General features: G+C 37.0%; 1 protein-coding gene across 11 annotated transcripts in view; it reads left to right on the top strand.

The window, feature by feature from the left end:
* PATJ (PATJ crumbs cell polarity complex component) overlaps positions 1 to 18,641 on the top strand; it is a 435,722-nt gene that overhangs the window by 131,025 nt on the left and 286,056 nt on the right. For all 11 annotated transcript variants that reach the window (XM_071217421.1, XM_071217419.1, XM_012519032.3 and 8 more), the window contains one exon: positions 15,039 to 15,248. In XM_071217421.1, the coding sequence (XP_071073522.1) occupies positions 15,039 to 15,248 (210 nt within the window). The remainder of the gene's footprint in view (positions 1 to 15,038; positions 15,249 to 18,641) is intronic.

Here is an 18,641-nt window from a genome sequence, read left to right as displayed (position 1 = left end):
ATTGGCGTTAAAAAAAAATCACCTGTGCAACAAAATGACTTTCTGAGCACAATAAAAATGTTTTAAAAATAGATAATACATACATATGGTATTAAAAATTCAAAGGAACATAGAGGTACCTGTGACAAGTAATCCCTTACTTCCCTTTCCAGGTAAATGCAAGTTTTTCTTTTCCATCCTCCCAGACAGAAAGAGATTTTAGCATATATGATTATTTGTTTTGTTATCTTTTTAGTTATTTTTTATATGTAAATGGTATATATCATACACACTGTAAACACATTGCTTTTCCCCCCACTTAATTGCATGTCCTGTCGCTTTGTATTTATAGAGCTACCTAATTATTTTTAATGACTACATAATATTTTATTGTTGATGTATAATAATTTAAACAGCCTCCTCAACCCAGTTGGTAGATATTTAGGTTATTTCAAATGAGACTTCAGTGGATATTCTTATCATACTCTTTTGTAAAAGGATGGGAATAAATCTTTGTGATAAATTCCTAGAAGTGGGTTGCTGGTCAAAAGAGTATGCATATTTTAAATTTTGGTGCATTTTTGCCAGATTGTCTGAATGTAACTCTTTGTGAAACTCTCCTATATTTGGACCACTTAAATTTGATGTATTCTTATGTAATGCAAGTCTTTATTCAAATAATTCTCCTTGAAAATAAAGTGTAAGCTGGTGAGTAATTCATTTGCAAATGCTAATGGTTTTCCATGATAAGGACAGATTACATGATAGCAGTATATAATCATCAATTTTGTTTCAACTTTATATTGGCAGTAATTGATTCATTAACTTTTGTAGCCTAGAGGGCATAAACTATTTATATTCAGACTATGATATTAGTGCCCAAAAGTCTGTTCCTGTTTTTTCTACCGATTTTAATCTTATCAGAAAATTGAACTTTAAAATTGGAAATTAAGTACTTTAGTTTTTGTCAAGAGATTTGAGATTTTGAGTAAATTATACTGTCTTCAGTAAATGGAGTTCAGCAGCTTGTGGAAGACTTATATCTTTACATTAATATTTGTAATGTAAATATTGATTGGTTGATTAGTTTATAGAATTTGAGATATAGACTTTAATAGGTATTGACATAATTTTAAGATGTATTAATTACAGTAAAAAGCCAGGTGCCAAACTATACTATTTTCAGAATCTAAAATATAGAGGACCAAGATGTACTACAAGTTATTATATAGTTTGACTTCAATGCTCAAGGATCTTACAACATTCTATAGGTTTCTACTTTCTGGTGTATGGGATTTTTTTGTTCTGTTTTGATTTTTGTTTTTTAAGAGTCCTTTAGGCCCAATTCACCCTTGCGGGATTAAGATATGGGTACTGAGCAAAATGCAGTCAATCTGCTATTAGTGGCTGTATCCATCGTCTTGGAAATATGTCATATATCTTAATGTTGAACAAACCATACAGCTGCATTTTAAGGTCATTTTCGTGTGACAAAACTCAGGAAAACTGATAAAGGCTACTCTTTGCCCTTCCTTGATTCCTATCCACATTTATTTTTACTAACATCAAAGTACTGTAAGCTCCAATGCCAACTGAGCTGAATGAGTTCTTTTCATAGGGGATTTGCTTCTTTTCCCTCTATGGGAAAGTTCTGTATCCTTTAAATCATTTTAAGCTGCTTCATTTGAAAAATAATTCTGAGTAGTGTGCTCATGGAATGGACTGATTGCAGCTACTGGGGAAATTCTCTCATGGCTTAAATATTGCTTTTCAAGCCTGCGAAGTGGGTGAATGAAGGGAGCCCACTCCTGGTGTGTAGAGTTTGTACTATGCTCAGGATGATGACTGACTTCCAAAAACCTCAGTGCAGCAAAGCTAAAGGCATCAGGAGACCAGAAGCCACTTAATAAGAGATCAAAGAGGCTGTGTGTATATCAGCTTGAAATCCAGATAGTACAGATCAAAAGCTTGCCTTAGTGAGGCAGCTGCAGGGGGATGAAGTTAGCAGGAGGCCTCAAAGATCTTAAGTCAGGCCTGATGTTGAACTTTGCGGGAATTTCATGGCTCCTCTGGTATACGAATTTGGCAGAAAAAAAAATCCTATTGTGTCTAATGGGGGAGAGAGAGAATAGTGGATAGGCAGCAAATGCTTTTCAGCTGGAGGTTGATTTCTCATAGGGTGGCTCTCCTTTTAACAAATGTTTTTGTAGGACTGTTTCTGTTTCATGCTAGAAGCCCTTGCTGAGGAGAAGATCCTGAAAATGATATATCTCTTGTATTACCTTTTAGTGAATATTTCAGAAATGGCTAAACTAAATATTAACATTTATGAAATGACCATGGTATTTTGACCAAGAGCTAAAATATGAACACAGAGGTGCCCAGATACAATGAAATACCTAGTAAGTCTGTCTCTTCTGGAAAGTGCTCAAGATATTCCAGGGAGTTAGTGGGTATGAGTCTGGCCATGCATCTATGTTTTCCATGTAGTTAAAAACAGAATAACAACTACCAAAAAAAAAAAAAAAGAATTGGTTTAAAGTAGAAACTCATTTTCTCAGAGGTGTTGAATCACCAGTCTTCCTCTGCTTCCAAATATGGATGTGTTTTGGAAGTTCATGCTTGATTCTGATGTGTAGGCAGACTTGAGAATCGTAGTAGGATGAAAGTCATAGCCCTTCCTAGAAAATGGCAGAATGAGTGAATCAGATCAACACCAGTATTGAGAATCTCTCGTTCCTAAGGTGATTTTTACAGCTCTGTCCTGCTTGTAGGTTTTATTTGGAACCAAACAGAAAGGTCCCACTTTTGCATTCAGGCTATGACATACTGCTACGACTTTGGACAAGTTTGCTAGTCTTTCTTATTCTCAGTTTGCTAAATTAATAATCTCTAAAATAGCAATAATATTTACTTTATAAGGTTATGAAGATTAAATAAAACAATATATATAAAATGCTCATACTCTTCTAGACACAAAATAATAAATGCTACTCTTTACTGAAACAATGGTAAAGAACATTTTTAAAGATAGATTCAAGTACAAAGTTGATGTATCTGCCATTTTTTCTCTTATTCAAAAGAAATTGTGCACTTATTATAAGCTAGCAGAGGATATATAAAGATGAAAAATTATGCCCCTTTTAAAGATCTTACATTTAACAAATATTTATTGAGTATCTTCTATGGCAGTCACTGTTCTAGGCACTGGGGATATAGCGGAGAACAGAGTAGACCAAGTCTCTGGTCTCATGGAGTTTATATTCAATTGGATATAGACTGACAATGAACAAATTAAACATTTGTTCAAGTCTGTTAAATGAAACAAACTTGGTAGCAACTCTTTATAATAATGTTATGATTTTAGCAGTGACGGAAGTAGGCTTAAGAGGCTCTGTGGTGACGATTTCTTTGGATCCAGGGTGGCCTCACAGGGCTTTGAGGCATACCTGGTAGGCAGTCAGGTAGCAGACATTCCAGAAACAGGAATGTCCCAAAATTGACAAGTTAATTCTGATTTCATATCATTTTACTTCTTTTAGGAACCATGAACCGTTAATATGTTTTGAAGCCTTCATGTTTTATTCCTCTTAATGAAAAATCCTTTAAGAAACTTTATATACTGATTTTTTATTTGGAAAACATGACCACCATATCATATGGTAAAAATAGCTTACAATTATGTACTACTTATTCTGTGTCAGACATTGTTCAATGCACTTGATTTAATCTTTTCAACAACTGTATGAGGTATGTCCTGTAATCATGCATTTAACGGATGAGAAACTGATACCAAAAGATTAAGGGGAAAGATCCACTAAAAGATGATAAGCATTTCCGATTATTTTGTCTCTCCAGTTTGCTGCCCAGATTATTCTTGAAGTCCATGGTTCCTTAACTGTACTTTTGCCTCTTGAGCAAAGCTCTTTAGAGGCCATATGGTTTTTTTGCTGCCATATAGTATAAACTGAGTGCTTTACATTGGATTCCCCAGTAGGACTCCTTAGCCTTTCTCTGGTAAAGCTTCAAAGTTAGCAGAGTTTTTATTTGGCTCATTGTGTGTCAAATGTCACAGGGTACTGGTTGACCTATCAAGGATTAAAACAACTACCAAATGCAGAAATTTTTCTAAAGAATGAAGGGTATTCTGTGTCCTTAATGCAGCAGTAGTTGTGAAAGAGCTTCCTAGCTTAGAGATAACTCTAGTCTTTCAGTGTCTGCTTAAGGGAGGAAGAAGACCAAGGTGCATTTGGATGGACAAGAGGCTGCATATCTGGAGAGTAGATTCAAGCCTTCATTTTCATGTAGGTACACCATCATATATGGTTTGACAATGATAGTACTGTTGGTCTGAGTCACACATGTTCAGGTGACTTTATATAGCAGTAAATGGGATGGCAACTAACTCCCCAAAGCTGTATTTCCTACTAACGTCTTTTCCTTCATTATCTTTACAGTAATCATCATCATAATAGTGAAAGAATTTATGAAGTGATTACTATGGACATATTAAGTATTTTACATGCCTCATCTCATTTAATGCTTTTAACAACTCTATGAAATCTGTACTGTTATTATTTACATTTGCAAATGATAAACCTGCTTGTCAGAGAGTTAAGCAACTTGATCAATATCACTCAACTATTATTTATGTATTTAGGTTAAATTGAGAGTGACTTATTTGGAAAACTAAAATAAATTCCAAAACTTATATTTGGAAAGCTTTTTAAAAGTTTTAGGCTTCTAAACTTTCCCTGCATCATAATAACTTCCAACTAATACAATTTTAATAGAGTGTGTCTTTGTACTTGCATACCACAGTCTGCCTGTGTATACTCCCTGTGTGACTACCATGAATGAATGGTAAACTTTTAAAGAACTACAGCATGACAAAGTTTCAAGAGATGATAAATCCAGGTAAAATATCTAATAACCAAGTAATATTTCCATTAGGAGACTAGAAGGAGATGAATCAGAGAAAGTACTAGTCTTCAAGAAGTGATTTCCATGGGACTCCAGCTTGAACTATTTTAATTATTATGTTATTTTAAATGAATTTTAGAAATATAAAGCTATGTAGACTGTGCAAGCTCATATACTTTTTTCTTTGTCTATTTCTTCTTTTCATTGTACTTTTTTAAAAAAAATTTTTAAATTCATTTTTAAAAAATATTACATTAAAAAAATATGAGGTCCCATTCAACCCCACCGTCCCCACTCCACCACTCTCCCCACAGCAACACTCTCTCCCATCATCATGACACATCCATTGCATTTGGTAAGTTTATCTCCGGGCATCGCTGCACCTCATGGTCAGTGGTCCACATCATAGCCCATACTTTCCCACGTTTCATCCAGTGGGCCCTGGGAGGATCTACAGTGTCCGGTAATTGTCCCTGAAGCACCACCCAGGACAACTCCAAGTCCCGAAAACACCTCCGCATCTCATCTCTTCCTCCCATTCCCCGCACCCAGCAGCCACCATGGCCACTTTTCCCACACCAATGCCACATTTTCTCTGTGGACCTTGGATTGGTTGTGTCCATTGCACATCTATGTCAAGAGGAGGCTTAGATTCCACATGGATACTGGATGCAATCCTCCTGCTTTCAGTTGTAGGCACTCTAGGCTCCATGGTGTGGTGGTTGACAGTCTTCAACTCCATGTTAGCTGAGTGGCGTAAGTCCAATAAATCAGAGTGTAGGAGTTGAAGTCTGTTGAGGCTCAGGGCCTGGCTATCATATTGTCAGTCCAGAGATTCAAATCCCCTAGATATATCTTAAACCCCAGACCCCACCCCCCCAACTACAATTCCAGTAAAGTAACATGAAAGTCTTGTGAAAAGAGATCCCATCTGTGTCCAGCTCCATCACGCAGAAACACCAGCTCCAAAGAAGGGCCAACTGACATGGCAGTGAACCCCATCTGCCATGACCATAGAACCTGTGGGTCTCTTTAGCCCTCAAAAGAACCAATACCTGGGGTTGTATCTACTTTATCTGTCTCTGAGACTCTGCTCAGGTGTGCATAAGGGCAATCCTTCTGACAACCTCCAGACTCTTTTTTAGAGACTCATAGCCATATAAACTCATTTCTCCTTTCCATTTCCCCCTTACATTAGGTCAAACAGCATTTTAAACTCCTGTTATTATATGTAGACAGGGATATTTTGCTGGTCCGCATTGAACCTTTAATTCAAGGTCATTTTCTAGTTGCATCATCAGCTGGTACTTGGTAGTGATCCCTCGGTGCCAGGGAGGCTCATCCCCGGGTGTCATGTCCCATGCTGGGGGGAATGCATTTCATTTACATGCTGAGTTTGGCTTCGAGACTGGCCACATTTGAGTAACATGAAGGCTGTCAGGAGGAAACTCCTAGGCACAGTGCTGTTCTAGGCCTTGTTCTTATTTCAGGCGTATAGGCTCACAAGCGTAGTCATTAGTATCAGGGGCTCACTGTTGGACCCTCATTCTTTCCTGATCCTTACCGTTGCACCTGGATCCATTGTACTTTTAATTGCTTTATGTTCTATGCTTGCTGTGGTGCTCTGGGACTATGTATGATGCATGGAAATACCTCTTAATGCCTAATAATATTTAGGAAGTAATAAGACACAAGAAATTAGGAACCATCAGTTAATCTATCTTGAGTGGACTGAATGTATTTTGCGGGCACTTACTTTGTACATGATAGTATTGTGGAAATTCGTGATTAGCCATATCATAAAATAGTTAAAAATGGGGTTAGACTAGGTAAGATGGCTTGCTCATTATTCATTAGAATCTTTGGTTATTGCCTTATATCAATTATAAATAAGTTTATTCCTGTTTCCTAAGAGTAAATGTTGGGAAGCAGACTTGGCCCAATGGATAGGGCACCCACCTACCACATGGGAGGTCTGTGGTTCAAACCCCGGGCCTTCTTGACCTGTTTGGAGCTGGCCCATGTGCAGCACTGATATGCGCAAGGAGTGCCGTGCCACACTGGGGTGTCCCCCGCGTAGGGGAGCCCCTCGCGCAAGGATTGCGATCCATAAGGAGAGCCGCCCAGCGTGAAAAAAAGTGCAGCCTGCCCAAGAATGGCGCCGCACACATGGAGAGCTGACACAACAAGATGATGTAACAAAAAGAAACACAGATTCCCGGTGCCGCTGATAAGGATATAAGCGGTCACAGAAGAACACACGGCGAATGGACACAGAGCAGACAACTGGGGGGCGGGAGGGAAAGGGAGAGAAATAAATAAAAAATAAATCTTTAAAAAAAAAAGAGTAAATGTTTAGTTTGTTGTTCAAATCAGAAGAAACTTTTTTAGAATAATTATTTACAACTACTACTCTCTTCACCTAGACCTAGTGATTTTAATTCAACCAGTGGTTCCTGACATGTCTTTTGTTGTCTCAGAATGGCAAGGGGCAAAAATGTAGTTTTAAGTTTCATCTTATAAAAGAGGACACATGTTGTCATATTTTGTTATTTGCTTCTTATGTTTTGATGAGGGAATGCCCAGCCAGGAAGTTAAGTCTTGTGCAGTCAGTGGCCTTTTGATAGGTTCTTAAATGGCATCTAGTGAAAATTATGCTTGTATTTGTGAGTATAATGCACATCTATGGTTTTCAATGCTGGTGCTATGTTTTGAATTAACTCCCTACTTTTTTTTTTTTTTTTTTACTAGTGGTTTTGTGAATGTTTTGGTAAAAATAAAGGACAAATTTGACTCAAGATACACTGTCAAATTTAGTTATCAGATTTTAGAGTTGGGGGAGGGACTCCTGTCATATATCCAACATTCTCATTTCATAATTGAAGAAACTGACTCAGAGAAATGAAGATAACGTGTAAAACTATGCTAGGCTAAAAAGCATGACCAAGCTAGGGCTTGAAGCTTGTCTTGACTTCTAATTCACACCCTTCCTCTCACTAGTGGGTTGGGTATCTTTCTTCCTTGTCTCTCTCTCCTATATGTATTTCCTCCCTTTTTTAAGTCTTTGAATTCCTATTTCCTGAGTGACATTGCTCACAATGGAAATTTTAATTCTTGCCAGCTGTGCACTAGACCATCTGCAGATCACTGTCTTCCTTAAGTTGAGTAGATCAGTGTGTGAAAGAACCTTTCTTTTGCCTTTCTTTGTACACAGCTTCATGCTCTGCCTACCTCGACAATGAAATATTTAGCTGTTACCCTCTTTAAACTTAGTAGCTTCCTCCTGTCTTCTTCGTTTTCACAACTTCCTTGAGATCTTATTTTGAATACTTATTTAGCTGTTAGTTTATTTAGATTTTAACTTAATACTCTTTAGTTTGAATAATAGTGACCACACTTTAGTTATGCTCTTCAAGAAGCTATTATTTGACTGCTTTGCTGCTTTCTTCGCTTTCTCAGTTGAATGTTATTGAAACAGTTCTCTTATCAAATATTATGTAGGTAGCTGCCTGTATTATGCAGGAATTAGTGTATGTAGATTATTTAAAATTATCTTTGAAACATACTTCCTGGCCCTTAAATAAATAAATATTTGTGAATTAAAGCTTAATAGCCTAATTCTGTAATATTGTGCACAACAGCATTGAATTAATTGGTCAGTAGATTGTTTCTGTTCGTTTGCAGAGCACTTTATATTTCAGAGTTGTTTAGTTTTGTTAACCATGCCTTAAAATTATCTCATCATCTTAGTGAAGGACTCCTATAATACGGCTGAAGAACAGGTGTTTTGGTGAGCTGTACAACAAAACAGAACTTGAATGACCTAAAATTAAGATGTAAGAAGTAACAATATTTCCTCTCGTGAGTTAAGTGCTTCTAGTGGGCTATCATTATATTTTAATACCCTCAGTTGATAGTGTCAAAATTATCAAAAGCAAAGTAACTTGTAGCCAAGTTTTTATCTGAAATAAACTAGGGTCAAACTCTTTGCCATCCTGCTGTACAATCTCTTCCTAACCCCTTAGTTAATGATTTTAAAATTTGGGGCACTGGATAGATAAAGAATAGCAAAAAGAAAAAGGTAAAATAACAAAGATTATTCTTTATTTTGAGCCCATGTAATTTAAGTCAGTTTACGTCTTAATTTTTTTTTTTTTAATTTGGGTAAGACTGCAAAGCATGTAGATGTCATATGTAAGAATCAGTGTGTGTCTCATGTTCCTCCTGTTTCCAAAAATGCCTCTTTCTGATCATTTGCCAATTTATTAAATGGGACCACTTTTCTTCTTGTTTTCTTCTTTCATGACTTTCTGCTAGACTTGCCATACTTGCTTGCTTGTATTCATATATCTAGTTTTGCAGCACCTTCATAGCTAGGGCAATTCACATCTTCCAGTTGAAATGCCTGTCTATGACAGAGCCCATGTTTCCTAACTGAACCACATCCCTACCCTAAGTGATACCCCTGCACTCTGATCTAGTTTATGTGAAGTCTCTTCTCTTTGATCTGTGGGAATGTACAGAGATATTCATATAAAGTATTTTATGGGCACTTTGAAAACTTTGAATTCTATCCATTTGGCCGTAATGATTGTCACATTTGTATCTCTTCATGTGAAGGTGTTCTTATGCTTACCAAATGGATGGATTCTTGCGATAGTAAATGTAAATTCAAGTTTGACAAACAAATGTGTTTTACTTGTAAATGTAGGCATGCTGCACATTATGTGCCCTCTACCTTTTTCATCAGTAAGACACTGAAATACTTAGTAAATCTCTAGTGGCCAAGTGTGACTCAGTTTTGCACTTTGGCATGTTTTCTTCCAACAGATTTACCTTCTCTAGAAGGTAGTAATACCTTAAGATGGAAAAGCAGCATCAGTTGGTAGCTAAGTGCATAGACTATGGAGCTTAGCCAGCTGTTTTAAATTCTGGCTTTGCCATTTATCAACTGTTTGCTTGTTAAGTTATTTCATCTTTTCCTTAGTTTCCTTATCTGTAAAATGGGGATAATAATGGTGCCTATCTCGTGGTGGTGGTGTGAGGGTAAATGGGTTAAAATAAGGAATATTCTGAGAAAAGTGCCTGGTATGGCAGTTCAATAACTGTTGACAGTATTATTGTTGCTGTTTTTATATTTGATGAGATATGGCCTTTGCTCTTGGTGAACTTATAGTCCAGTGAAGGAAAAGACACTATATAGATTAAATCGTTCAGTATTTCAACTACTATTCAGTGCCTTTTATGTGCCAGGCACTGTAGTAGACATTGGAAATAAAGCAGCAAAGAAGCAAGCACATCCTTATTCTTGTGATGCTTATTGTTAGTAAGGAAGATGATTAAAAGTCTTATAACAGGGAAGCAGACTTGGCCCAGTGGATAGGGCATCCGTCTACCACATGGGAGGTCCTCGATTCAAACCCTGGGCCTCCTTGACCTGTGTGGAGCTGGCCCATGCACAGTGCTGAAGTGTGCAAAGAGTGCCCTGCCTCGCAAGGGTGACTCCCTGCGTAGGGGAGCCCATGCACAGGGAGTACGTCCCCGTAAGGAGAGCCACCCAGCGTGAAAGAAAGTGCAGCCTGCCCAAGAATGGTGCTGCCCACATGGAGAGCTGTCATAACAAGATGACGCAACAAAAAGAAACACAGATTCCCAGGACCGCTGATAAGGATAGAAGCGGTCACAGAAGAACACACAGCGAATGGACACAGAGAACAGACAACTGGGGCAGGGGTGGAATAAGGGGAGAGAAATAAATAAAAAATAAATCTTAAAAAAAAAAGTATTGTAAAAGAGAAATGCAAGGTGCCATGGATACATCTAACAGGAGAAGGAGGACCTAGCTTATTGTGGGAACTCAGGGACATTAAGTAAAATATATTATGGTAAATGCTATCATGGAAAGTCGTCTCCCACCTCCCCCCCCAGGTTTAGGGCTATCACAGAGTAGGAAGTGCTCAAGTCCTTTTTTTGGATGGTCAGGGAAGGCTTCACATTGGAGGAAACTTTGCGCTGATTCTAGGGGCAAAGACATAAGCAAGTGGTAATTGGGCAGGGAGGCATTCTTGGTAGAAGGGATGGCATATACAATGTGTAACAAAGCATGCCCCATCATTTCACAGTCCCTGAATTTCAACAGTTCTGAATTATTAGAACAAGGTTCAGGGCAAACCTGGGCAGCAGTGCTACCTAAAGGGTAAAGTGAGAGGAGATGAAACTGAACAGCATATCTGAAGGAATTTCTCTACCAAGGAGTTTGGACTTTATCCTGAAGAGTTTTAAGCAGAGGAGAAACTGAGATTACATTTTTATTATTAAAGATCATTCTGTTATCTCTGTGGAGAGTGAAGAAGAGGTGGGGGACAAGGATGGAAACTGAGAGACCTACTGGGAAACTGTTGCTATTTCATAGCCAAGAAATGATGAGTAGGTAAACCAAGGCAATGGCTGTGCAAGTGGGGAGGAAAGATCCAATAGAAGAGATAGAAGTCCAATTGACATACCTTCCTGAGCAGCTCTTTGGAGAGCTAAGGGAAAGTAAGTGAATTCTTCTTAGGTGTATGGTTATGCCACTCAACTTGTTGGAGGAAAGGAGTTTGTCAACTCAGATTTCCTCCAACATTGAGCCAACCATATATTTCCTAATATCAAACATTAGCATGTCTCAGAGGAACTTCAAAAATCCTTTCATCCAGCTCTCTTCACACAGGTGGGGTGATTTTATTCATTTGCAACACAGAGCAGCTAGGTGGTTCACCTGTGATTTCATAACTAAGCAGTGAATGTAGAATTCAGGTCACCTGTTTTCTGGTGTAGGAGTCTGATGAAAGTTTGAAATATTTCATCCAATCTAATGCTGTGCTTAATTGATGATAGGAGTTTGGTAATATTGATACACGCTGTAAGGAGCAAATTTCATAAATGCTTGAGTTGAAACAAACATATGGGACACTGTTAGAGCATATAAAATAAACAAGGCTTTGAATTAAAAAAAAAATGTCCTTCACAAGGGGAGAATGGCCTGCATAGTCAAAGGTGCTGTTTCTTACATTATGTGATTGGTCTTTAGTGCCCTCTGTTGGCTGTTTAGTCTAAAACAACATCCTGATTCTTGAGCACTATGTTCCTTGTGGTGTCATTCAACCAAAAGAAGAAAAATTAAAGATTTTAAAATTGTGATAAATCTGATGGGGACGTTTAAAATCCATTTGGGGTATAGGGGTTAGAGGGCTTGGAGAAATACCTTTATAATATGGGAATGATACTGTGGGCTATATTTTTGGAAAACCAACCTTTCTGATGAGAAGCAGAATGTATCAGGTTAGCTCTTATGCATTTTTTAATGCAGCAAAACTTCAAGAATAGCTGCCGCCCCAGTGGGCAATAACAGCTGCTCCTTTTCCATAGGGTGGGGGCTTCACGTGATGGCCATGAAAGGAAATGACTGTTACTCATTAAAGCAACTTCATTCAGCTATGTGGGAAATCATGCAATCAGCAAAGTCATCATAGAAAATGAAGTAGCAATTATACATAATGGGGCATCTTTAGAGGTGGTGGTTTGTCCTTATTTGTAAGTGACAAAGAAACTGCCTTTGAGTTTTCTCCTGCAGGAAAGGGAGTGGTAGAATATATTTAGTGTTTAGAATAAAGGTCTAAACCTGAATACATTTTAGTATGCAAGCACACCTGTTACTAGTTTGATATTTAAAGAAGACTACTTTGTGTAAATAACTACACACTGATTTTTTCTACAATAAGGGAAATACATTAAAATTTCAAGGGTATAATTCTATTTTCATTATTTCCTGGTTAATCTTCCTTTGAAATGTTTCTAATTATCATTTCAACAGGTTTAGTTTTGAAAATCTATTCATCTATTCAGGCTTCAAATAGTACTTTTTGAATAGGTTTTATATGAAACTGCGGAGATTGCTCAGACACTAACCTCATGAAGTCATATATTTGCTTTTGGTATGTTTTACTGTTGCAGTTTCTCTAAGAAAGTTTAGTAATTATTAATCTGAAGTAATATTAGCTGCTTGCTGTACATTTCATGAGAAGAATGGGGTATTATGTAGTTTCCCTCCCCCTCAATAAAAAAGCCTTTCATCAAAAACTGACATCCTAAATGAAGGACATAATTGTACAGCTTATTTATTAGTGTGTCAAACTTAAAAATGTAATGGTTTCATATTTCAGAATGAAAAGTGTGTTGTGATTCATGGTTGCTGGTGACAAAATAGACAGCTCTTTTATATTACTGCACTGATTGCCTGCTGATATACCACTGTACATTTTTTTAGTTCTCTTCTCTTCCTGTGCAATAGCTCCCTCTACTTGAAAACATTGGTGTAATTATAGTTTAGCACTATGAACATTATTAATGACTTTCCATGACTATTTTTTATTTTTAATCCTTTTTGTAAATATGTGGTATTATATACATTGGGGCATGTAAGAAAATTACCAAGTCTCTTGACTTGAGGGTAGAAAGACAAGGTTAAAGAAACCAAGATAAGTTATGTTTGAAGGTATTTTTCAAGGAATTAGTTATTTTTCAAGGAATTATTTAAAATCTTGTTGATTTTAAATCTGACCTGTTTGACTAAAATTCTATGTAGTACTTTGCAAATGAACTGATATCTGAAACACAGGTATATAGACAACTGAATCAGAAAACTTCAAAAGGACCATCAGCCACTTAAGTAGACATGGACTGGCACTTGGCAAATTCTTGTTTTGCTAATTCCAAAGTCTTGTAATTTTAATACAAAATTTCGCTGTTTCCCTCTAGTTTGTCAGGAAGGGTTTAATAGAAGTTAGCAGCAGTGAATCTCAAGTTACTTAAGTCTTGCCTTTTTAGAACAGTATGTGTAATGAAGCAATTGCAAAATAGACAAAAGTAAATGCTTCTGTGATGGGATTTAATTATTTTCTCTCTTCCTTGATAAGTTTGAGGTTTAATAATAGTACCATAAATCTTTACATTAGGACAAATTAAGAGAGACCACTCAAACGTAAGATTTCAATGTGAATAGGAAGATGTCTTTCTGTTCCATTCACAACTCTTTGTTTCCAGTTTCTTCTGACTATTGTTATGGTGAGGAGCAAGCAGCAGAGCATGGCAGATAGCTTGTCTGGGTATGACTCCTGACTCTGCCGCTTATTCACTGGGTGGTTTGGCAAGTTGCTTAAACTTTCTGAGCCTTAGTTTCCTCATCTGTAAAATACAGGCAATCTTCCTATATCAGGATTGATGGCAGGATTAAGTGAACTAATGATTGTCCAGCAATTAGAGCAGAGCCTGTTACATAGTAAGTACTGTATGTTAATGTTTATTGAATAAAATAAAAATTAATGGTGGGCTTATATTTTTAACAAAGAAAATAATGCACATAAATTGGTTTTTATTAACTAAATACATTTATTGAATGTCAACATGTTATGTTTAGTATTTAATTAAAAAAGGGGGCCCTCCCCGTGGATGAGAACATTTTGCACATTGGTTTTATTCATGAAGTGGCCTTCAATTCTATATATTGGAATAGTTCTCACCTGGGAGCCCTTATACCATCTCATAATTTTAAGGTGTGCTATTTTCAAACATACTTTATTAATGCAGTGGCATTTTCCATGGTTTCCATGTCTTTTCTGAACTTAAGTGCTTTAGCAGAAGCATAGTATACTGGTGGAATGCATATGAAGGGAGCGTGATTTCCCATAATATGCTTCTCTTGGAACTTACTTATTGCCCAAGAGGAGTAATAGATGGACTTTGTATTTGGTCCATGATATGACTATGCTTGAAGATGTCAGAGAATCTACTCAACTGTACACAGACCTCTTGTGGTACAAAAAAATATCAGTTGCCAAAGTTTAAAAAAGAAATGTATATGTATTAAACACTCAGGCATGCGATAGAATTATAACTTTACTTTGGGACAGGATGAAAGTTTGTGTTGTTGTATAGAGTGGTATTTTAATATATTTTGATCTTTTTGGAACAATATCATCCCAATGCTGACACCTGAAGTCAATTGTCAAAGGAGATTCATTAGTAATCATAAACTGTCTTAAGACTGTGTATGTGTTTTCAGGGCATTGAACCATCTTTCTTCTTTGCTTGTTTCTTAGGATCCCTTAGATCCCACAAGATCAGTGATTGTGATCCGCTCGCTGGTAGCAGATGGTGTAGCAGAAAGAGGTGGAGAACTTTTACCTGGAGACCGCTTGATCTCAGTTAATGAGCACTGTTTGGATAACACCACACTTGCTGAAGCTGTGGAAGTGTTGAAAGCTGTGCCACCAGGCATTGTACACCTTGGCATCTGTAAGCCTTTGGTGGTAAGTGTTGAATTTTGTTAATCTAGGAGGTGATAATGTAAGACTTAAGAACACAGGTTTTGGAGACAGATACACCTAAGCTTGAGTCCCTGTTCCACTTCTTACTATTTGTGTGAACTTGGGCAAGTTTCTTGATCTCCCTGATTTACAAAATCAAGAAAAATTATGTCTTTATAGGATTTTGAGGATTAAAGATTATATTCATTAAGTGCTTAGCATAGTATCGCATAAATGCTATCTGCTAACATTACTACTTTTACTACTGCCATCTTTACTATTATTTTGATCTTTATGCTTTGAGCACAGACTTCTGTGTTTTTTTCCTATTCCTTGTGATGTAAATTAAAATGTCTGTACATTTTAGCTTTCATTTGGGAGTGATGTTGAGATTTGAAATCCAGTAAACCATGTCATTTTAATCACATGGACATGAGATTTTAATATGCTTTATTGACTATCAAAGCACCTTGTAACTTCTAACACCTAGAACTCCTGTGTGGCCAAGTCATCCTGAAGTTGTCTTATTACCTGATCTTTTGTATTGAATTACTATTTATGGCTTAAGGTCGCTTATTGTTCTGGTTCTGTGGAGATTCCTCAATGAAAAAAAATACTTGATGATGCTCATCTTCAGACAATTTAAAAAATATTGAGTGTTTATTGTATGTCAGGCTATATATATAGGCTATATATATATCTATATTTATATAGATATTTTTTGAGTACCAGGAACCAGGAATTGAACCCAGGACCTCATATGTGGGGAGCCAGCACTCAACCCCTGAGCCACATTGGCTTTCCTGATTTGGTTTTATTGTTTGTTTTCCTTGTTTTTGTTTTTTCAGGATGCACAAGAAACTGAACCCAGCACCTCCCATGTAGGAGATAGGCGCTCAGTTGCTTGAGCCACATCTGCTCCCCTGTCAGGCAATATTTTAAGCTCTCTACATATGTTATTTAATTCTCACAGAAACTTTAAGAGTTTGTCCTCTTATTACCGTCATTATGTATGAGTCAGTCAAGTCACAGAAAGCTGAATAACATATCCAAGTTCATGTAGGTAGGAAGGGGCAGAGTTGGAATATGAATCCAGCAGGGCAGCTTCAGATTCTATGCTCTTAGCTACAGTGCTGTGTATTCCTGTTTTAGTATATTGTTACTTGTTTAGTTTGCATGCAGCATGTCTAAAACCAAAGCCCCAAGCAGTAGAATGTTGGATTTCAAGGTACCTGGTTTCTGTTCCTAGCTTTGCTAAGAGTTATCCCAGGACATTTCAAACTTAAAAATATATAATCTACATGAGAATCACTTGGGAGATGGTTAAAATGAAGTTTCCCAGGTTCCACATTCATTGAATTTGATTTAGTAATTCCGTTGTGAGATTTGGGAATGTGCCACTTCAGTAGATCACCTATTAATTCTGATGCAGAATTTCACACTTTAAGAAACTTCATACAGGCAGGTTGATTAACAGGTATGCCATTTTTCACCTCTGAGCCTGTTTTTTCATTTCTGAGAAGACTGGACATGACTAAGATCTTTCTTAATACTAAAATTCTTTTATTCTATGAGATATATTAACATACTTATAATGTTTACATATGTGTGTCTAAGTAAATGCATACTTACATATAGTATTAATTTTTGCATTGGAGAACCTCACCACCACAATAACTGTAACATGGCCTTCATGTATTATACGCACAAAATCATACCCCTTTCAGACACTTTAAATGTTTGAAAGTGGAATATAGCACACAGCTAAGGCAAATTCTTCTTCTTATTTTTTATTTGGTGCTTAGTTGTTGCTGTAGCCAAACTGATATCATGAGATGCTCATTTTGATTTTTGGACAAATTAAAAAGGAAAAACCTTTTGATATTTTTATGGGGAACTCATCTTCTTGGTATTTTGGTTGTGGCAGGAAACTTTATCTAGATTTTCCCTGCGATTATTTGGGCTGCACAGGGGAAGCAATTTTAGGAAGTGTCAGGCAGTGTGAATAATGGAACTCAGTACCACCTGGGTGTGGCTTCCTGTGCTGTTTCTGGCAGAGAGAGAGCTCTAGAAGACTCAGGAACCTGTAGAATTACCCTGAAAGTGTTCGGGAATGTACTAATTGTGGGGTAGAACTTTGCTCAGGTCTCTCTTAATGAGTCCAAGCCTGCTTGGGAGTGGGAGGGCCAGTAAATGGACCAAGAGAAAGGTCACTAATAAGACATTTTACTACCAGGTCATTCCTCTTTCAGCATCTGGGCTCCTTTAGCAAGACTATTATAGTGATGCTAGGAACCAGGCATCTCTCTCTGTCTCCTCCCCGCCCCAGCCCCCTTGAGGCAGTTGGTGGCCACATAGGTAATCAACGAATGTTTATAGAGTATTGACTCAGTCCACAGCAGAAGTGGTTGTGGAGAGTGTGAATAAGAAGTACAAAGTCAGGTTGAAGTGGAAAGACTATGAATTTGTAAGTTAGGAAAACAAACTTATTTTTTATGAAGTCTTGTGTTGTATAGATGGTAACATTTTAATGCTAACCAAGAATGTATTTTATCTTCTCTTTTCTACAAACAAGCTGCAGATGTACAAGATCCAAAAAATAGATGAACTAACTTTAATAACTACACACATGTTGAAAACCAGCAGAACAGAGCTGACAGTAGAACACTTGAGCCAGAAGCTAGGGGCCTTTGCTTGGGTCTGCCATTCATGGGCTGTGCATCCTTGAGCTGGTTGTTTTAGCCTAAGCAGCTCCTATGTCCTCATCTCTAAGATGGGAAATGCACTGGCATGGTGGTTGAGAACCAGACAGCCAGATTTCACATCCTAGATGTGTAACTGACTAGTTATATGAGATTGGGCAAATTACTCTGCCCCCATTTTAAAAAATAAGGGTAGAGCACCTACTTCGTAGAGTTATGAGGATTAAATGAATTAGTATATTTAACATGCTTAAACCTGTGCCTGGTACATTGATAGCTATATATATAATATGTTTGCTGTTATTCTTCTATAAATATAAAATATGAAATCCTGTACAATTGCTGTGAAGATTAATCTGACACAAGGCATATAAATTGTTTAACATAGAATCATGATATATAGGAAGGACTTAATAAATAGATAGTGCTATGTTATAACCTGGGACTGATAATGAGCTGGTATGTACCAGGATTGATAAACCTGTTCTTATTGAGAGTGACTGCACTGTACAGTTGTTAAATATTTTTAATATCACCCCTGTATATGCTTATATTTTTCTTAATATTAAAATCTGTTACTCTTAAAGTGATTTTTTTCTTTAGGGAAATCTTTTTTTTAAAAATCTGACCTGAATATGGCTTTCTTTTTATTTATTTAAGAAAGTTTGTTCCAGGGAAGCAGTTTGTATAAATT

The sequence above is a fragment of the Dasypus novemcinctus genome, chromosome 9 (genome assembly GCF_030445035.2).
Source record: "Dasypus novemcinctus isolate mDasNov1 chromosome 9, mDasNov1.1.hap2, whole genome shotgun sequence".
NCBI classification, from domain to species: Eukaryota; Metazoa; Chordata; class Mammalia; order Cingulata; family Dasypodidae; genus Dasypus; species Dasypus novemcinctus.
Note: the sequence above shows the minus strand (reverse complement) of the source record. Positions and strands in the feature narration are given on the sequence as shown.